This window comes from Ailuropoda melanoleuca, chromosome 7 (assembly GCF_002007445.2).
Source record: "Ailuropoda melanoleuca isolate Jingjing chromosome 7, ASM200744v2, whole genome shotgun sequence".
In the NCBI taxonomy this organism is placed as follows: Eukaryota; Metazoa; Chordata; class Mammalia; order Carnivora; family Ursidae; genus Ailuropoda; species Ailuropoda melanoleuca.
This window is the reverse complement of record NC_048224.1, coordinates 30118942-30139182: the sequence shown is the minus strand read 5'-3', so window position 1 is coordinate 30139182 and position 20241 is coordinate 30118942. Positions and strand designations below refer to the sequence as shown.

The 20241-nt window shown below is 36.7% G+C and overlaps 2 protein-coding genes across 7 annotated transcripts in view; one reads left to right on the top strand and one right to left on the bottom strand.

Annotated features, from left to right (window-relative positions):
* INVS (inversin) overlaps positions 1 to 20241 on the bottom strand; it is a 157482-nt gene that overhangs the window by 100467 nt on the left and 36774 nt on the right. The gene's annotated exons all lie outside the window — the stretch shown is intronic.
* LOC109488956 (60S ribosomal protein L21-like) lies at positions 5571 to 6127 on the top strand. Its single transcript, XM_034664207.1, has one exon. It carries the CDS (start codon positions 5595 to 5597, stop codon positions 6075 to 6077), a length of 483 nt encoding a protein of 160 aa, XP_034520098.1. The 5' UTR covers positions 5571 to 5594; the 3' UTR covers positions 6078 to 6127.

Here is a 20241-nt window from a genome sequence, read left to right as displayed (position 1 = left end):
TTTAAAAAATCATATTTTAATATTAAATTCAAAAGCTAAATGCAACAAATCTTGTTTACCTCCTGGTTCCTTTGAAGCACCCCAGGTCTTGTGGTAGGCTCTATCTTTAGTTTTCCAAGAATGTACCTTAGTTTTATTGATTCTAACATGCAGTTTAAAAAAATCAATTCATCTACTCGGCTAAGATATGTGCCTTGGGGGGAACTGTTTCAAACAACTGATTGAATCCATCTGTTGCCTTTTCTACTTCAGTCCCACACTACGAATGGGATTTAAGACAGTGGAAAAGACAAATGTGCAGATAAATGTATAAATAAATTCAATTAAACTCAAAAATCCTTAATGAACCTACAAATTAAAGGTTTTAATTAAATGTATTAACTAGTAATCTGACTCGGTAACTATTATTACCCATTTTCAAAATGGTAGCCAAGGTCCTCGCAGTGATGATGTTTGAATTCAAACCTGTATCTTCTAGTCTCAAGTCCAGCTATCTCTTAAAAAAAAAATCATGTCACAACCTTCCCTCTATCTGCAAATCAATCTCTGACCTGTGTGCCACTCCTTACCTCTCTCCCACCATTCTAGGCCTTTTCTCTTTGAAACTAAGAGAGGCAACGGAACTGGTAAAGAATAGTGCCCCAGTTTAGTGGTAGGAGTAGGGAAGAAAGATTTGGATATTGAAGGCTATTTTAGATGTACCATTTTATAACTGAGTGCAGGTAGGTGTCCTGTTTGCCACAGTTATGTTTTTAATTCTAACCTAACAGCTTTTTTCTAATTTCAAGAATATCACAATCTTAAATCAACATTTTAGTATTTTAGTATTTTCTGCAAGCCCTTTGTGGATCGTTTGGAAATAAACAAACATCCATTATGGAAAGCCATTCCAAAATCATGAAATACATATATTACATGCATTGAGAAATTTGGAAAATTATTGAAAATTGGGAAAATATCGTAAAAAAATCACTACAATTCCATTACTGTAAGCCTAACACAAACTCTGTTAGCATTTTGGCACAATCTCTTCCACTTCTTTTTAGTTTATTTGTTCAACATGGGAGGTGATTTTTACAGTTTCCATCAAAATATATATCTAATTTTATATCTGGAAGAAGCAATGATTTTAAAGATAACTTCTACCATTTGGCACCCATCATAATAAGAACTGATTTAGGTGGGAGTGGCCAAAGGATGCTAACAGTAGTGAGTGAAAGTTTGAGAACTAACAAGATATTTACATAGTTTAAAATTAGGTCTCCACAAAATAGTTACTAATTACAAAGGAAAAAGTAACATTATAGTGAAGCAACCTGGCAGTTGCCACTTTATCCAAGTGATCAACGTGAACATCACCAGTAATGGGACAAATGAACATCATGTGCTTTCTGATGTGATGCCCTGAGAAGAACACAACATCACTCCTGTGGTATTCTTACCAAAAGTACATAATCGAGATATGAGGAACCGTCAGACAAATCCAAAGTGGAAGACAATACAGCTTCCCTCAAAGCTTGAGCCTGAGTTCTTCTATGGATGACATTAGTGGGACGACTGGGAAATCTAAGTAAGGGTTAGATAATAGTCTATTATGTTAATTGCTTGACTTTGCTAATTGAACTGTGGTTATGTAATGCCCGTGTTTTTAGGAAATACACACTAAAGATCTGGAGGCAAATCTTGGAGGTAGCCTTTGAAAGAAGGCTAGCAACGGATACAGCAGGATGGTAGCTTCTTTCAAAATGATCTGCAACTTACTTCAGATGGTTCAGAAGACAAAATCTACATACACACATATATGAGAGAGGAGGATAAAGCACATGTGGTTAAATGTGCACATTTGGGGAATTTGGGTGAAGGGTACACTCTTGAAACTTTTCTGTCAATCTGAAATTATGTCAAAATATAAAGTCAGAAGAAAAAAGAAAAAAACCCTAGCTTTTATTATAAAAGCAATGACATATTCATTAAAGAAATTTCAAAAATAAGGGCGCCTGGCTGGCTCAGTGGACTCATAGAGCATATGACTCTTGATCTTGGGGTCGTGAGTTCGAGCCCCATGTTGGGCATAGAGCTTACTTTAAAAAAAAAAAAAGAAAAAGAAAAGAAAGAAATGTCAAAAATAGAAAAAAAAATTAAGCAGAAAACAATGACCAGCCTTCAGTGCACAAACCTGAGGTAACCACGGTTTACATTTTGATATACTCTGTTCCTGTCTCTTATCTATCAGGAATGTTTCTTATTCTCAGATTGCACTTAAATTTTGAAACCCTCCATAATCATGCCTTAGTTAATATTCACAACACCCCTGTTGTGAAAGCCGGAATTACTGTCACTTCATAGGTGAGAAAACACAAATTCGAAAAGATTAAACTATGGGTTTACTTTTAAAAGATTATCAGAATACATATATAGCAGCAAAAAATGTCACTAAATAGCTGGTTGTCTGTGTTTCACAAACTGTGATTTGGTTTCCTGTAAAATGATAAGTTTGGAGATGGTTTCTAGGATTCTTTCAAATACTAAAATGCTATAATTCTAACCTCTTCTGTTATCACCAACATTTTCTTTTTTATACAGAATCCATAGTGCCTCGTACATAGCAGGCATTAGGTAAATATTTCTAAGTGAATAACAAGCGCATTACAAATTATAAAATGGATAATTACGTTATGGAGGCTATGAAGTTAAATAATACAAAGTGGTTGGTCAAGTATAACATAATGGATTATCATTATTAGTTACTTGTAATAGAAAACAATATGAAAGTAACTACTCATTCTAAAATAGAGATTAAAGTTAAGATATGCCAGCTTTTTTCTTTTTAAAAAGATGTCACCTTTCTGTAGGAATCTAAGAAATTTACTATGAAGTTTATTTCTGTATTACTCTTTGTTCAAGTATAATTCACCTTATTCACATCAATAACCAATTTAACTGACTGTTTACAGACAGATGGAGAGACAAATGACAAATTAGTACTCCCCAGGTTTGTGGCATGGACATAAAAAGTGAATTTATTTTTCAAATACCTTTTATAGCTATAGCCTTGCAAGTAGAAGACATCTTATCTGGTTTACTATTGATCCAAATGACAAGGCTGAGCATCAGATTAAGGATATGTCAGAAACCTGAAAGAAGGCTACCAACGGATACAGCAGGATGGTAGCTTCTTTCAAAATGATCTATTAAGGCGACGGTGTTTACAAAGGCAGTTGAGAAAACACAGCACAATATCCTGGGTTGTATCAAGGAATCAGCAGAGAGCCCATAAAAACTTCGGATACTAATGTGAACCCCCATACACCAAACATGATATATGTTTATTTCCAGCAATAGAAATGAGGCACAGATTTTTGATGACAAAAGACCGAGCTTTTTCTTCACCCACATCCTTTTCCTATTGCCACAGTTTCTTTTTTGACAAATATGGCATTCTTAAGAGATAATATCTGTTTTAAGATGAGGAGAGATACTATCTAATTTAAATCATCTGCCAACCAGAAAGGTCAAGCACAATTCAAGAATTTAATTCTAAGATATCTTTGGTGACAGTGAACTATGACTTTGCTAAGTGTGGTAATGACCGAAAAATATCATGCCAAAATGGAGTCCTGAAAAATAAAAATTCCAAGAGTGTTTCTTATAGACAGTACAAATATTTTGTGTAAAAAGAAATGTCCTGGGGACAAGATACCACCATGCTAAAAAANAAAAAAAAAAAAAAAAAAAAAAAAGTAGCAAAATAAAAAAAGAAACCTGATCAGAAGTGGGAAAATCTGTCTTTTGTGATCACCTTGGGATTAGCACTTCTTTAAGGAAGATCCATTACTTTTTAGACTAGAATGAATTGAAGAATTTTGTGAGAATCATGGGAATAGAAAAAGCTTCAGAAAATTCCCCTTTCAGATGGCTTTAGACAGACTTGAACTGGTTTTTCAAAACCCAGAGTACTCTAACCAATTTTAAGAGACCAACATTTGACATTGTTATAGACGAAAGAGAACGAGAGGTGGTCTAAAACTATTAAAACATCAGCAAACCACTCACCTTTTTAGTTTGCCTTTTTAGCTAGCATGTCACATCTTCTGTAGTAATGATAAAATCTGTTTTAATCTATAACCAGCTTGAAAAGTAGTAAATATAAGTTTAGCTGCATTATCATTATTAAATACCGAAGATTTTAAGTAGTCTCTACACCCAACATGAGGCTCAAATTCACAACCCTGTGATCAAGAGTTGTATGCTCTACCGACTGAGCCAGCCAGGTGCCCGAAGGCATTGTTCTTAGATGTGGTCAGTGAAACAACTTCCCAATTTCCAAAATGTTTTACCTATCACCAGTTCCTTAAGATGTTACTAGTTTAAGCTTTAAAAAAATATATATAGAGATCAAATAAATATGAGAAATCCTGGCTTAGAAAAGAAAAAGTCCTCATTGTATGACTTCTCAGAGCCTTTAAGATGCTAATATGCACCATCAATTTTCAAGAAGGAGCACCCAGTATTCCCCAAACTTATTTGGCCATGGGACCCATTTTCACACATTTTATGAGACTATTGTTCTAAGGAAGGAGCTTTGGGAAAGGCTGCACAGAATCATTTCCAAGGTCCTTTTAAGCTTTTGTAATTTTAATTGTGTTTTTTTTTTCTTGGTAAGTAACAAAAAGCTGCTTAATACCTAACCTCATTTTTCTTGGATAGAATAAACTTGGGGAACAACGTTTGAAAAGAAATTCTCATAAAGCCAAGGAGAAAGTTACTTGAGACTACAGTTATCAACAAAAACAAGCTAGGGTAATAGCTAATTTAAAACATTGAGAACAAATGCCAGAAAATATGGCAGGATAACAAAATTACAAAAATTAAAAAAAAAAAAAGACAAAAATGCCTACAGCCTGGATTCTTTCCAATCAAGCCTCCTTTCGACCTCCCTCATCAAAAGTACCCGGTATTACCTCACAATGGCTAACCAAATGCCACAGATGCCAAACATCAAATATATATTGGACTTTATGTCTTGCACTGTAGGAGATACAATTTGCCTATGGCTATGGTGAATCGCTGCATTACCTCCCACAAGCCTTGCATTCAGCCTCTTCAAGCCCATCACATTACTTTTATGCTCAAACTCCCAATCACATCCTTAACTCTCCTTTGCCAATGGATAAGAGATATCGCTCTGGTTAGAACCAGGTGACAGTAAAAGCTCAGAGCTTCCAAGGGCAGTCATGCACATCTGAGGAGGATTTCTGGTATCCCACAATAAATCTAGTTAGTCCAAGGAGACTAGATTTATGAATGAGTCTGCTCAGTAATGGAGCCAAGTTCAGGAATGACTCTGCTGACCCAGGAGTAGGACAGTCAATGGAAAGGACAAAACTTTGGAGATGCAGTAACTTCTTTAATTCTGAAGGCCACCAAAATGAGTAAGCAATGTCTATAGAAGCTACTATGAAAAACTTAAAGATTTAAGCTATAGACAATTTCCATGGGGAGACAAAGGGCAGGGAAGAAAGAGAGAAAGAAAGGAAGAAAATAAGGAAAGAGGGCTTTCGGCCGGAACCGCCATCTTCCAGTAATTCGCCAAAATGACCAACATAAAGGGAAAGAGGAGAGGTACCCGCTATATGTTCTCTAGGCCTTTTAGAAAACATGGAGTTGTTCCTTTGGCCACAGACATGCGAATCTACAAGAAAGGTGATATTGTGGACATCAAGGGAATGGGCACTGTTCAAAAAGGAATGCCCCACAAACATTACCATGGCAAAACTGGAAGAGTCTACAATGTTACTCAGCATGCTATTGGCATTGTTGTAAACAAACAAGTTAAGGGCAAGATTCTTGCCAAGAGAATTAATGTACGCATTGAGCATATTAAACACTCGAAGAGTCGAGATAGCTTCCTGAAGCGTGTGAAGGAAAATGATCAGAAAAAGAAGGAAGCCAAAGAGAAAGGTACTTGGGTTCAACTGAAGCGCCAGCCTGCCCCACCCAGAGAAGCACACTTTGTGAGAACCAATGGAAAGGAGCCCGAACTGCTGGAACCCATTCCCTGTGAATTCATGGCATGATAAATGTAAAGAAAATAAAAGACCTGAAGACTGTTAAAAAAAAAAAATAAGGAAAGAGGAATGAAAAAAATTAGGATTAGATAGGAAAGAAAGAAATCTGTATGATGGAAACTCTACCTCTCATTCTTTTCCATAATTTCTTCAACGTTTCCAAAAAAAAATATCATGGCCATTCCACTTTTCAACCTTTGCTCACTTTGCTCTCTGTGCCTGAAATTCTATCCCCCATTCTCATTCCTTGTCTAAGTTTGACCACTTCATTAGGGCATACCTGAAATTTCAATTCCACTATGTATTAGGCAGGTTTAGTACAGGAAACGGTAGCTATTTTAGGCATTCTGGGCAGGAAGAATTTTAATACAGGGAATTATATGCTTATAAAAGAATCAGAAGCACTCTAGCTAGGCTTTAAGGAACAACTCCCTGAACAATGCAAAGTCACCATCGTGACTACAGTATTAAGTTCAATGCAGGTCTGTAGCTGCATCAGGAAGTTAGAATAAAAAAAGCTGCTGTAGTAATTGCCTCTCAACACCTGGAGGAAGAATAATAGACACCAGAATGGTCCATAAAAGCTTCCTTGGTGATTGCTCCCACCTGTGAAGCACTTACAGCCCGGCTTTCTTATAAGGGACACTCTGTATACTAATACTGTCTTGTAAGATTAATATCCTCTTCAAGCATAGGCCCATTCTCCTTATCTTGGTTATACTACCTGTGCAGCAAGAATCACAGTGTATATCTATCTCTAGTCTCTTCCTCCTCTGATCAAATCTAACTAAATTCCTTGGGATAGCTGTTCAAAATACTAATAAATTGCTAATTATAATTAGATAATGCCTTTGCAGACCATATCTTTCCAGTTTAATGTAAAGGCATATAAGCCCAAGACTTCCAAGGTAATTATGATTTTCAGCCTTGTATCTCACTGTGGGATGAAAGATTAAAAACCTATTGTAGAAAATTAAGGCTATAATTAGCATGTGGTTGAGACTTCTTTTTTCCTTTGTAAATGGAAAGGAGAAGGATAAAACGACTTGGTAGAACAAATGGACACATTTCTATTACCTCTAAAATCACTCTCCATGCTTGACCAAAGGTAAGTTTGCTTTTCTTTTACTTCTTTGGAGGTGATTCTCTGTAGTGTGTCTACATGTCTAGTAACTTAGACATGTTTTCAAGGATGTCCGCATAGTAAGTGGCCTTGGAAGCTAGAGATATTATCTCCCTTCAGGTTGGAGGATGGATTTGCTTGATGGCCAGGATAATAAAGACAATGTCTCACTTAGGGGCAACGGTGGGGCCAGTCTGCTCAAAGTCCTGATGTTAGATTAGGGGTTTTCAAATTTCAGGTTTCCTCAGGGGTGACCCAGACCTACTGCCTGTGCAGAATCTACTGGACCTGTCTCCACGTCACCCCTATAGGACTTGGGGGCAAGGAGAACCAATGCAAACATAAAGCTCATACTGCCTGATGTACCATGAGTACTGCACTATCTAAATAAATTGGGTTTGTTGGTCTCTTTACCAGTTGAATTCATGTCGCAAGCCAACCTAATTGCTGCAACAGCTTGACTGCTTGACAGTATTGTCTTTTGGGTGAGTACCCATCTGACAAATAAATGAGTGAATGAAATCTGGCTGTATCATGGAGAATGGTTTGAAGAGAAAAAGACTTGAATCAGGAAGACTGATAAGGGGTTCAGTTGTTTACAAAATAGATATGGTGGACTGGATTAGAATAATGGAATAACAAAGATGAAAAAAAGAGCCAGAGAGGGAGTCCTCAACTATGCATATAGACACCTCTAAAATCCTCAGCTGACCCCTGAATTTTCAAATGCAAATTCTGCAAGAAGTCTGCAGAAAACAACAAATGGAAGGTTAAAAAAGCTGATAAGAGATTTCAGCTACTACCCAAGACAGAGGAGACAGAATTTGGAGTTTGAGTCCCACCCAGAGGACTTGGCACACCTCTCAGGTTTTTCATTGAAACCTCAGAAAAGCCATTCCTTAAAAGTATTGAACCAGGTCTAACATATTCAACTGAAGACTAGGGTAAAACTGAAACATTCAACAAGTTCAGTGCGATTAACCAGTTTTAATTGCCTGATAAAACGACGACAACAAAAAAATCAACATTCTTGAGAGGAAGATAACAAAATGAAGATTCCCTACAATGCACGCTGCAAAATTCTGAGTGTACAATAAAAAAATGACTATACATGGAAAAAAAACCCCAGAAAAATAGGGCTCAGTGATCAGAGAAAAAACAATTAATATAGGCGCACTGGGGTGTTTTGGTCAGTTTAGTGTCCAACTCTTTTTTTCGGCCCAGGTCATGATCTCATGTGTAGTGAGACAGAGTCCACACTGGGATCTGCAGGTATCTGCTTATAGATTCTCTCCCTCTGTCCCTCCCCCCACTTGCTCTCTATAAAATAAAATCTTCAAAAAAATTTTAAAAGAACCAAGTAAAATTGTACAACTGGAAAGTACATCTGAAATGTAAAAGTCATAGAATGGATGAAATATTAGCCTAGATAGTAAAGAAAAGGGCCAGTTAATTTCAACATGGATCACAGAAACTAATTTGAAGAATAAAAGCAAAATATTTTTTAAAAAATCAGTAGAGCTTTAATGACCTATAGAAAAATCTAACATACGCATATTCGTCCCAGGTAGAGAAGAGAGAATGTGAAAAAGTATTTAAGAAATAACTACTGGGGGGGGCACCTGGGTGGCTTAGTCGTTAAGTGTCTGCCTTTGGTTCAGGGAGTGATCCCAGAGTCCTGGGATCGAGCCCTATATCGGGCTCCTCCACTGGGAGCCTGCTTCTTCCTCTCCAACTCCCTCTGCTTGTGTTCCCTCTCTTGCTGGCTGTCTCTCTCTCTGTCAAATAAATAAATAAAATCTTAAAAAAAAAAAGAAATAACTACTGGAATTCAGTTAAAAAAACTCTACTTTTAGATCTGAGAATCTCACTGAAGCCCAAGCATAGTTAATACAAAGAAAACTACTGCTAGGCACATAATAGGCAAACTGCTGAAAACCAAAATTAAAAGGAAAATACTGAAAGAAATCAGAATGACAACAACAGCCACTACACATATGAGAACAACAGGAATGATGGTAGATCAGAAACAATGGAGGCCAGAAGACAATGGAATGACATATTTAACTTAACGTTTTATGATAAGTAGTATAATACTCCAATGTGATAAGAATGCATAAGGTCAACCCTAGAGAAAGCTCTTAAAAATAATACATAGATGTGGGGCGCCTGGGTGGCCCAGTCGGTTAAGTGTCTGACTCTTGATTTTGGCTCTGGTGGTGATCTCAGGATCATGAGACTGAGCCCCAGGTCAGGCTCTGTGCTGGGTATAGAGCCTGACTAAGATTCTCTCTCTCTCTCTCCCTCTTCCTCTGCCCCTCCCCATTCCCTCTCTTAAAAAAAAAAAATTATAGCTAAAAATCCAATAAAGGAACTAAAATGAAATATTAAAAAATATTTGATTCCAAAAAAGTACAAGAAAACAGGTTGAGAGGAAGAAAAACAGATGGCTCAAACATAAAATGGAAACAATAAAATGGAAGACTGAAACTCAGCCATATCAATAATTCATTAAATGTAAATGGACTAACATTCCAACTAAAATGCAGATATTATATGACTAGATTAAAAAAAGCAAGAATCAACTTTATGCTGTCTGTAAGCTGTGCACTTTAAATATAAAGACACAGATACGTTGAAAGTAACAGAATGGAAAAACTTATGCCTGGAATAATAATCATAACAAAGCTGGAGTGGCTACTTTAATATCAAATAAAGCACAACAAAATATGTACACAGATATGTACGCAGTTTCAAAGTATCTCCCCACAAAATATTTATTAATGACAAAGATGAAAGAGTACCTCTACAGTGGAGAAAAGCAAACACTATCTTAACTAACTGAGCAAGTGAACATCATCAGGAATGGGAAAAATAAAAAAAAAATTGTGTGATACCTGATAGGATTCAATGAGAAGAACATAGCACCACTTCTACAGTATCTCTGCTGAGATGAATAACATAAATTGAATTATGAAAACACATCTAACATGTCCAAATTGAGGAATATTGCATAAAATATCTAGCCATCAATCTTTAAATGTATTAACACCATTAAAGTTGAGAAAAGATTAGGAATTTTTCCAGATTGAAGGAGGTTAAAGAAAATTGACAAACTACATGCAATGTGTGATTCTGAACTTAATCTTTAAGGATACTCTTGGGATAATAACAAAGAGTCTGAAAATTTGATGGTAGTACTATATCAATGTTAATTATCTGATTTTGATGTTTATATTATGGTAATGTTGAATATCCTTATTTTTTGAAAATATACACAAAAATACTTGGAAGTGGTGAGGTATCAGATCAACAATTCACTCTCAAATGGTTCAGGAAAATAAGTTTGTTGCAATATACTTGTAATTTTTATGTAAGTGTGACATGTTTACAAAAAATTATTAAAGTTAATTTGTACATAAAGGATTTGAACACCACTGTCAACTACATTTGCTTAATATGTCATAGAACACCACACCCACCAACTGCAGAATACAATTGCACAGGAAATGTTGACAGAATAGAACATGTCCTGGGCTGAAAAGTAAGTCGTACAAAATTTGAAAAAGATTAAAATCTTATAACACATTCATCAGCACAGAGTAAAATTAGATAATACAATATCTATAGAAAAACTCAAAATATTTGGAAATTAAATAGTACTTTAAAAAATAATCCTTGGGGCGCCTGGGTGGCACAGCGGTTAAGTGTCTGCCTTCGGCTCAGGGCGTGATCCCGGCGTTCTGGGATCGAGCCCCACATCAGGCTCCTCCGCTATGAGCCTGCTTCTTCCTCTCCCACTCCCCTGCTTGTGTTCCCTCTCTCGCTAGCTGTCTCTATCTCTGTCGAATAAATAAATAAAATCTTTTAAAAAAATAAATAAAAAAATAATCCTTGGTTCAGAGAAGAAATAATTACAGAAATTAGAAATTATTTCAAACTTAAGACAACAAAAATACAAAATATCAAAATTTGTGAGTTGTAGCTAAAGTAGTACTTGGGAAATTTCATAGCTTTAAGTAATTATGTTTATATATTTAATTAAATTATATAAATGCATGCTTAAGTAATTATATACAACATATTATATATAAATATATGATAATATTTTACTATAATTTTACCATAATTGTTATTCTATAAAATTACTGACCTAATATTTCAGGACAGAAAAAGATGAAGATTCCAGTTAGAAAAAGATGAAAAATTAAACCCAAAGTAAGGAAAAGTAAGGAAAAATGAATAAAACTGAGGAGAATTAATTGGAATAGGAACTGACAAATAATAGAGAAAATAAACAGAACCAAAGTTGGTTTTTTGGAAAGATTAACAAAATTAAAGTCTATAAGACTGATTGAGGAAGGAAAAACAGAAAAAACCCACAAGCTACTAATATCAGCTGTATTCATTTTCTACTGCTGCTGTAACAAATTACAACAAACTTAGGGGCTTAAAATGACACAAGTTTATTATATTACAATTTTGTAGGTCAGAAGTCTAGCAAGGGTCTCACCGGACTAAAATTAATGTGCAGGACAGGGCTGTATTTCTTCTAGAGGCTCTAGGAGAGAAAATGCTTTCTTGCTTTTTTCGTACTTCTAGAGGCTTCTCATATTCCCTGGGATGTCCAGCCATCAATCTCCTCACTCCAAGTTTCTGTCATCACATCCCCTTTGCTGAGGCTCTTGCCTTCTGATTTCCCTTATAAGGGCCCTTTTAATTATACTGACCCCACCCAAATAACCCAGGATGACCTTCCAGTATCAAAAGTATTAACTTAGGGGTGTCTGGGTGGCTCAGTTGGTTGAGCGACTTACCCTTGGTTTCAGCTCAGGTCATTATCTCATGGGTCGTGGAACTGAGCCCCACATGGGGCTCCACACTCAGTGTGGAGCCTGCTAGATATTCTCTCCCTCTGCCCTTCCCCCACTTGTACACACTTTCTCTCTCTTAAATAAATAAATCTTTAAAAAGCTATATTAACTTAATTACATTTGCCAAGTCCCTTCTGCCATGTAAGGTAACATATTCACAGAATCTGAGGGTTAGGAAATAGACATCTCTGGGGAGCCAATATTCTGTCTACCATATCAGGAATGAAAGAGGGGATATCACTACAAACATCAAAAGGATAACAAGGAAAAAGAGAGAACAACTGCATTCCAATAAATGTGACTACTTAGATGAAATGGACAAATTACTGAAAAAGACAAGGTACCAAGATGGACATAAGAAGAAATATAAAATCTGAATAGCCTAGATCTATTAAAGAAATCGATTTGTTATCAAAAAACCTTCCTGGGGTGCCTGGGTGGCTCAGATGGTTAAGCACTTGACTCTTGATCATAGTTCAGGTCTTGATCTCAGGGTTGTGAGTTCAAGGCCCACATTAGCCATGGAGCCTGCTGGGCAAGCCCTACTGGGCATGGAGCCTGCTTTAAAAACAAATAAACAAACAAACCAACAAACCATCTTCCCACCAAAATTAGGAAGTTAAAAACCATGAAGTCTAAGTGGGTTTCCTGGTAAATTCATAAAAAATTTAATAAGGAAATAACACCAATCTTACTCAAGTTTTCAAATAGAAGGGAATGAAACAATTCCCAACTTATTTTATAAAGACCACATAATTCTGATGCCAAAACCTGACAAAGACATCAGAAGAAAAAAAAAAACAAAACCCAACTAAACTATAGATCAAAATTCTTTAATGCTGCTATAAAAATCCTCAAAATATTAACACATTAAAATGAGAAATATGTAAAAAGCATAATACTTCATGTTTAGTTAAGGACTTAATCCCCAGAATGCAAAGTTGGTTTCACACCTACAAATCAATTGATATAATGAGCAAAATTGATTAAATAAAGGAGAAAAATCATATCATCCCAACAGACATAGAAAATGCATTTGACAATGTTCAACACTCACTCTTGGTATACATTTTCAGCAAATTAGAATCAAAAGAAAATTTTCTTCATCAGTGTACCAATTGTCAATTATTTGACTTTCAACTTCCAATCAACTCTTCTTTACCCTGATTTGTGATACTGGAGTTAGTAACCATTTCTCTTTTACCAGCTGCCACAAAATTTGGCTTTATCAGTAGAAGATGCAGTAGGAACATTAAGTTTCCATCTGGTATAATTTCCTTTCAGCCTGAAGAACTTCCTTTAGTTTTTCTTAAAATGTAGGCTTTTTTGAAATAAATTCTCTTAGTTTTATTTGTCCTTCTTTTAATTCATTATGGTAAGATAGTTTTACTATATTTAGAATAGTAGGTTGATAGTTTTCTCACTTTAAACCTATCATTCTACTGTCTTCTTGTATCTATTGTTTTTGAGAAGTATGCAGTCATCTGAATTCATGGTTTATCATATTAGATTGTGTCTTTTTTTGGGGGCTGCCTTCAAGATTTTATCTTTGGTTTTCAATAATTTGACCATGGCATTTCTAGGTGGAGTTTTCTGTCTCTTTATCTTTTTGGTGATTGCCAAGCCTCTTGAATCTTTAAATTTATGTCTTCACCAAGTTTGGGCAATTTTTGGTCATCATTTTCCAAATGCTTTTCTGTTCCATTCCCCCTTTTCTCTTCTGATAATCTCACTGCAAGTATGTGAGCTCTTGCAGTACTGTCTGACAAATCAATGAGACACTCTTCTTTTTTTCCCCCTCTTAATAATACATTTTTTTCTTTTTTTTTAGGTTGGATAACTTCTATCAATCTATCTTCAAGTTCATTCATTCTTTGTCATCTCCAATTCACCAATAAGTCCTTCCAGTGAAATTTTTATTTAGATGTTATATTTTTCAGTTCTAGAATTTCCATTTAGTTCTTTGTTATAGTTTCTATTTTCCTGTAAGACTTTGTATTGGTTTTTCATTAACAGCATATTTTTCTTTGCATCTTTGAGCAGAGTTAAAATAGCTGTTTAAAAATCCTTGTCTGCTAATTATAACATCTGGAACAGCTTGCAAGTTGTTCTCCAAGACTTCCTTTGCATCACAAGTTCCCTGTTTGTTCACATGTCTAATCATTTTGGATAATATTTTGGACATTTTAAATGAGAGTCTGATTCTGTATATTACATTGAAGAGTAATTTTTGTTTGTTTTAGCAGGTAGTTAATTTGGCAGAACTCAAATTCCAAACTTTGTTTCTTCTGCATAGGCAGGTAGCAGCTAAAATCTCTGATGAGTTATTTTAGCCTTAGCTTGGCTTCCTGAAGTTTTCCCCAGGAATGTTTAGATAAGGGATCAGCCAGAGATTTTGGCAATTTATATGTAGATTTTGGGGCTTCCCTTCCGTGAGTCCCTCTATTTGGGAATCTCTCTCTTTACTTTCAGCCATTGCCCAAAATGCTGTACTCTGATTTCTCAACTAGTAAGAATATAGATTTCTCTTTAATTTTCCTCCCCCTTGAAGAACTGACTAGACCCTACCATAAAAGCAGAAACTCATCCAATGCCATTCTTTTCTTCTTCCAAGAGTTGATTCCTCCCTAATTTCTGCCTCCTTCTGGTTACTCTTTAGTTCCTCCAGATAGCCGTTTTTATATTTTGCCCAGAGTTTTTAAATGTTATTTATGGGATGGTTGATCCAACATGAGCTAGTCCACCATAACCAAAAGGCATTGTTATTTATTTTTTTTTAAAGATTTTATTTGAGAGAGAGTAGAGCACGAGTACAGAGGGAGAGGGAGAAGCAGACACCCCTGAGCAGAGAGCCCAATGTGGGGCTCAATCCTAGGACCCTGAGATCATGACCTGGGTGGAAGGCAGATGCTTAACTGACTGAGCCACACAGGTGTCCCAAGGCATTGTTATTTTAAAAAGCTCTCTAGATAGTTAAGAACCACTGCACTAATCCCAATGATGGAAGAAGTATTTAGGTAGTGTCAACCATCCTCATAAGTACCACTTGACTATCTATCTATCTCGGATCTCATGATGTCAATAGCTGTCCTTAATTAGAGACCAACTATAATCTTTTACACAATCCAACGTTCCCTCCTGCTGAGCTCCTATAACCAGCTGGGTAACATATATTCTCTCAGGCTTGTCCTTGTCCACGCAAATGGGACCAGTATCAAGCTTCTGTCCTTTCTCACTATTAGTCAAATGCTACACTTCGTTAATAATACTAAAGTTAAGATAATAAAAGGTTTTGTAGAATGAGTAGTATTCTTTTTTAATTTAAAGATTTTACTTATTTGAGAGAGAAAGAGAGAGCACAAGCAGGATGAGGGGCAGATGAAGAAGCAGACTCCCTGCTGAGCAGGGAGCCCAATGTAGGACTCAATCCCAGGACTCCAGGATCATGTCCTGTGCCGAAGGCAGATGCTTAACGGACTGAACCACCCAGGCGCCCCAAGAGTGGTATTTGTAACATCCCTGCAGAACTGAAAATGAGGGAATAATTTGATTCAAGAATGTTGGATATTAAACTGGATCCAGAGCTAATTCTGACAATACTAGCACAAGAATTCACTGTTTCATGCCCCCAAACACAAATATTTACTTAGCGCCTATTATTTATATTTGTACTTAGCGCTGAATTACAAGGGGATACAAAAATAAATTTGAGGAGACTCTGTACTCTTTGAGCTTTCAGAATACTAAGAATGGATTTGCTCATGAATAACCATAAGATAAAAGAAGAAGTGCTAAGATCCATAAAAGAGAGTCTAATGGTATTCTCAGAACTGCTACCTGATTGTCTTGGTCATTGCCTCTTACATTCTAAATGACTCATTTGATCTGCCTGAATACATTTTTTTCTCTACCCAAAGTACTCAGCATTTTCAGATCCAAGTCAGGGCTCTTTAGACTATATGTCCTTTAAGAAATCAAAGGGTCCTTTCAAATAAATTCCTTTTGAATTCATTAATTTATTTAATGCCCATAAGAAACTTTTGAGATAAGTATTGTCACAAATTTAAAGAACAGGAAACAGAAACCCAGAATGTTTATGCTTAAAACTTGCCCCAATACACTGTTAAAAAGAAGCAGAACCTGTCATGAATCTAGCTCTTCTGACTTCCAAGTCTAGCCCATTGCTTTTGTCACTTACAGGTAATATATATCAGGGAAAAGAAGTAGATTCATGGAAAGGTTTATAAAGAAGGTCAAATGGACCGAGGAAGTCAAGGATGAGGACTCAGGAAAAGTATCTGAATTTGGTAATCAGAAAATCATTGGTGAGGGGCGCCTGGGTGGCTCAGTCATTAAGCGTCTGCCTTCGGCTCAGGGCGTGATCCCAGCGTTCTGGGATCAAGCCCCACATCAGGCTCCTCCACTGGGAGCCTGCTTCTTCCTCTCCCACGCCCCCTGCTTGTGTCCCCTCTCTTGCTGGCTATCTCTCTCTGTCAAATAAATAAATAAAATCTTAAAAAAAAAAAGAAAAAAGAAAATCATTGGTGATTAGCTGCATATCTCTTTCCGTCAGCCCTATATAATCAATTTTCATGTTTTAAATCTAAACTTTTAATAAAATTTCAAATCTACTCACTGTTTTCCATGTAGGACCCTTTGTAGTTTGGCCCCATTTTACTTGTCCAATATCATCTTTCCATATTTTCTACCTCATATTCAGTGATCCATACATATTAAACCATATATTCTTTCCTTCCCTGAGAGCAATACAAGAATACTTGAAGGTATTCTTGGAGCGGTCTTTCCACCTCTTTCCTGTCATTTAGCATAGACGCTATCTGTTTAAGGAAGACATTCCAGACCACAACACCCCAGGGTGGCTTAGGAGCCCCTCCTACATTTTCCCATGATATCCCTAGGCTTACTCCTTTTCTAGGATTTAACACAAAAATACTATAACTACCATTTACCCTGTTTCCCCCACTAAACTATGAGTTCCTTGAGAACAGGATTATGCCCTGTGTATGGTTGTATTCCCAAAACTTAGCACAGTAGCTTTTGCACAAATATTTGTTAAGTGAATGAACTGCAAAGATTTTGATGTGTCGCAAAGCAACAGAATATTCTAACCTGACCTCAAGAGCAAAGACTTTGATTATAGGTCATAGACAGTATGTTCTGATCCAAGACTCCAATGTGAATCTAGCTATTTAGACACTGAACTTCTTTTGCCAGGACATCAAATTTGTCTCTACCACTTCCTGTGAACAATTTTGCTTAAGAAAATGTGGTCGGGGCACCTGGGTGGCTTAGTCAGTTAAGCGTCCGACGCTAGTTTTTTGGCTCAGGTCCTGATCTTGTAGTTGTGGGACTGAGCCCTGCTCTGCCCCTCCCCACTGCCCAGGTCCCCTCTCTCTAAAATAAATAAATACATCTTAAAAAAAAAAAAGAAGAAGATGCAGTCATAATTATAGTTTCACAGATATAGTTCTAGAAGAACTGCATGAAATCCGAGAGATTTCTGCAACCTTGGATAGTTGTTTTGAAACTTTAAATTTTTCTTGCTTAGATCAAGCAAAACAAGTACTTAAGATAACCACAGTTCTAAATTTAGTCTGCAGCACTGAGACTTGTGCTAATCTTCAGTGTGACTACAAAATAAGATCATAGAATCTTCAAGCTAGACCAATATAGGGAGAACTTAATAAAATATTTGTAATGGTAACGAATCTCAGAATTTGAAGGGCACAATGAGGTCACTGGGTTCATCCATACAGTATCTAGTTTCTACATCCATTAGGTTCTTTTAGAGTACTTTTTGGAGTCATTTCAAATTGGTTGACAGGGCTTTGAATGACTATAGAAAGAAGACCCTGTGGATATAGAGATGGGCTAAGTGCATAATCCATAACCTAGGAATGCCTATTCACACACTCTGGACATTACTGTCAGTTCACCTTTATTCAAGGCCTTCATTAAAATATACCTACATACATAGATGAGGCTTACAAATGCTCTCTGGACCTAGTATATTTTAAAAACATTTAATTTTATATGCTTTTGGATAACAGCAATGCACTAAATTTAATTTGTGCATAGAGAATGTATGTATAGGAAAATTATAAATGTTGCTTGTAACACTGTATTTAGAATTTATCATTGTTTACTTTGTTCCATAGAATTTAGTGGGATTTAAAATCATACACTTGACCATAAAGAGGTGGTATTAAGGGTTCTGTACATTGGAGAATAAGTCAACTGATTTCTTTCCAAATATCTTCTCCATTCATACCCCTAATGATAGCATTACAATGTTAAGTAATATATAGGAGTACATATAGAATAGCATAAGTATGTTGGGGGGTGGGGATAGGAGAAGAGATTTTGAGACTGACTTGGATATGACAGCACTGGTATAATTTAAATCCAATCCTGTCACTTGTTCTAATTTGCTAAGGAAAAAAGAATAAGGCATTCCTTGGAAAGAAACAACTTAGCCAATGTATAATTTTTCCCTGGGTTAGTTCATGTAGGAATAAAGAGAAGATTTTGTTTTATAAGGAACCACATTTCTAAGTGGGTATGGGAGAAAAATATCATCAAATATCCACACTTTATTATTAACTCATCTATCCTTTTAATTTAACGTCTCATTTTTTTTCTAATAATAGTGTTAAAGATTCTTATCACTTGTTAATTCTGGCAATGAGATGACAATGTAGGCCATTTCTCCCCTACAGTTTTGTTTTTAATCTCCATTTAAGTGGTCCACCGTCTAGCATGACCAGAGACAAAAGGAGCCAGTCTGGATTTGCACCGTGTGTGTATACGCGTGTGTTTTGCACACCCAGTCTTAGAGATAGCATTTAAAGTTACATAGATTTATTATCCAAAGGGGCATCTAATTAAATAAAGAAGGGGGCATGTGCTAGCTGGGCCGACTTCGGGATCTGTTCCTTTGTATAAAAAGGGCTTTCACCTGCCTTCCTCCTCCGTTCTGAAAGCACACGGCTCCTTCTTCCCTTCACCATGAATAAGGCCGACATTTGACAGCTTCACAAGGCTGACAGGGTTACCCAACAGCCCACCCTCCCTATTCTCAATCCAATTAGACCTCTAATCCTCCAGATGAAAGGCCCAACTGCTCACGTTCCTCATGACAACGACAGCTATTGATTATTTGTCACTGCAGCTAACACCTTCCCTGTCGAGGCTGCTCTGACAGAAGCAGACCTACCAAATTAGACAGCACTTTATCTGCCCTGGAGGCCAAATGGCACAACAAGTAAAGGCTAATAAATGGTATAAAAATGAACAAATCATAACATTATGACAGGCTGATCGTTGCCAGCAGCCTCCCAGCTCAAGTTTGATGTTCTGTTAGCCTCGCTCCTTCTCTTTCCCCTCTGCTCTAGCTCCAACTTTGACTGAATTAAAGGCCAGAACAATTAAGGCATTTGACCAGCAAAGATAAGCCAATTGAAGTATCACCAAGGGACATAAATGTCAATAACTGACTGCCATTTGTCAATACAAACATTCTAGAGATGCAAATGCTTGGCCTCCGCTCTCCACTAGGCTGCACTGACTCGCTTTCCAACGAGAGCCACTCACATGGACAGTCTGTGGCTGTTTAACCAGAAGGAAAAGAAAAAAAAAAAAGAAAGAAAGGAAAGAAAGGAAAGAAAAAGAAAAATCCAGTCCCAAGAGAGGAAGTATTCTACGAAGAATAAGCAGGAGTCATTGGGTGGGGGTGGAGGGTTGTATGAGAAAAAGAGAGCAGAGCAGAGCTATGCTTCCTTAAAAATATAGCCTAATATGAGACAACTGGAATGTCATCATATGTTTTGAGTCAAGAATACACGCTTAATGTGAGAAGTGCCAGACCACCTGGGGGAATTAATAAAGCTGGGACTTCAGAAGTAGACTCATTAATTTCATGAATATTTTTTTGAGCACCAACTGTGCACCAGGCACTGTTCTAGGCAATGGGGAGAAATGGGGTGGGAAAAAGGCCCCCCAAATTCCTAGGTTCGGAGAGTTTACATTCTAGTCGGGTGAGAGACAATAAGCAAGGCAAGCAAGTAGAACATACCGTATTTTAGGCAGCGTTAAGTGCTAAGGAAAAAAACGGAGTAGGGGGAATAAAATGTGTGAAATGAGGGACTCTGATGTA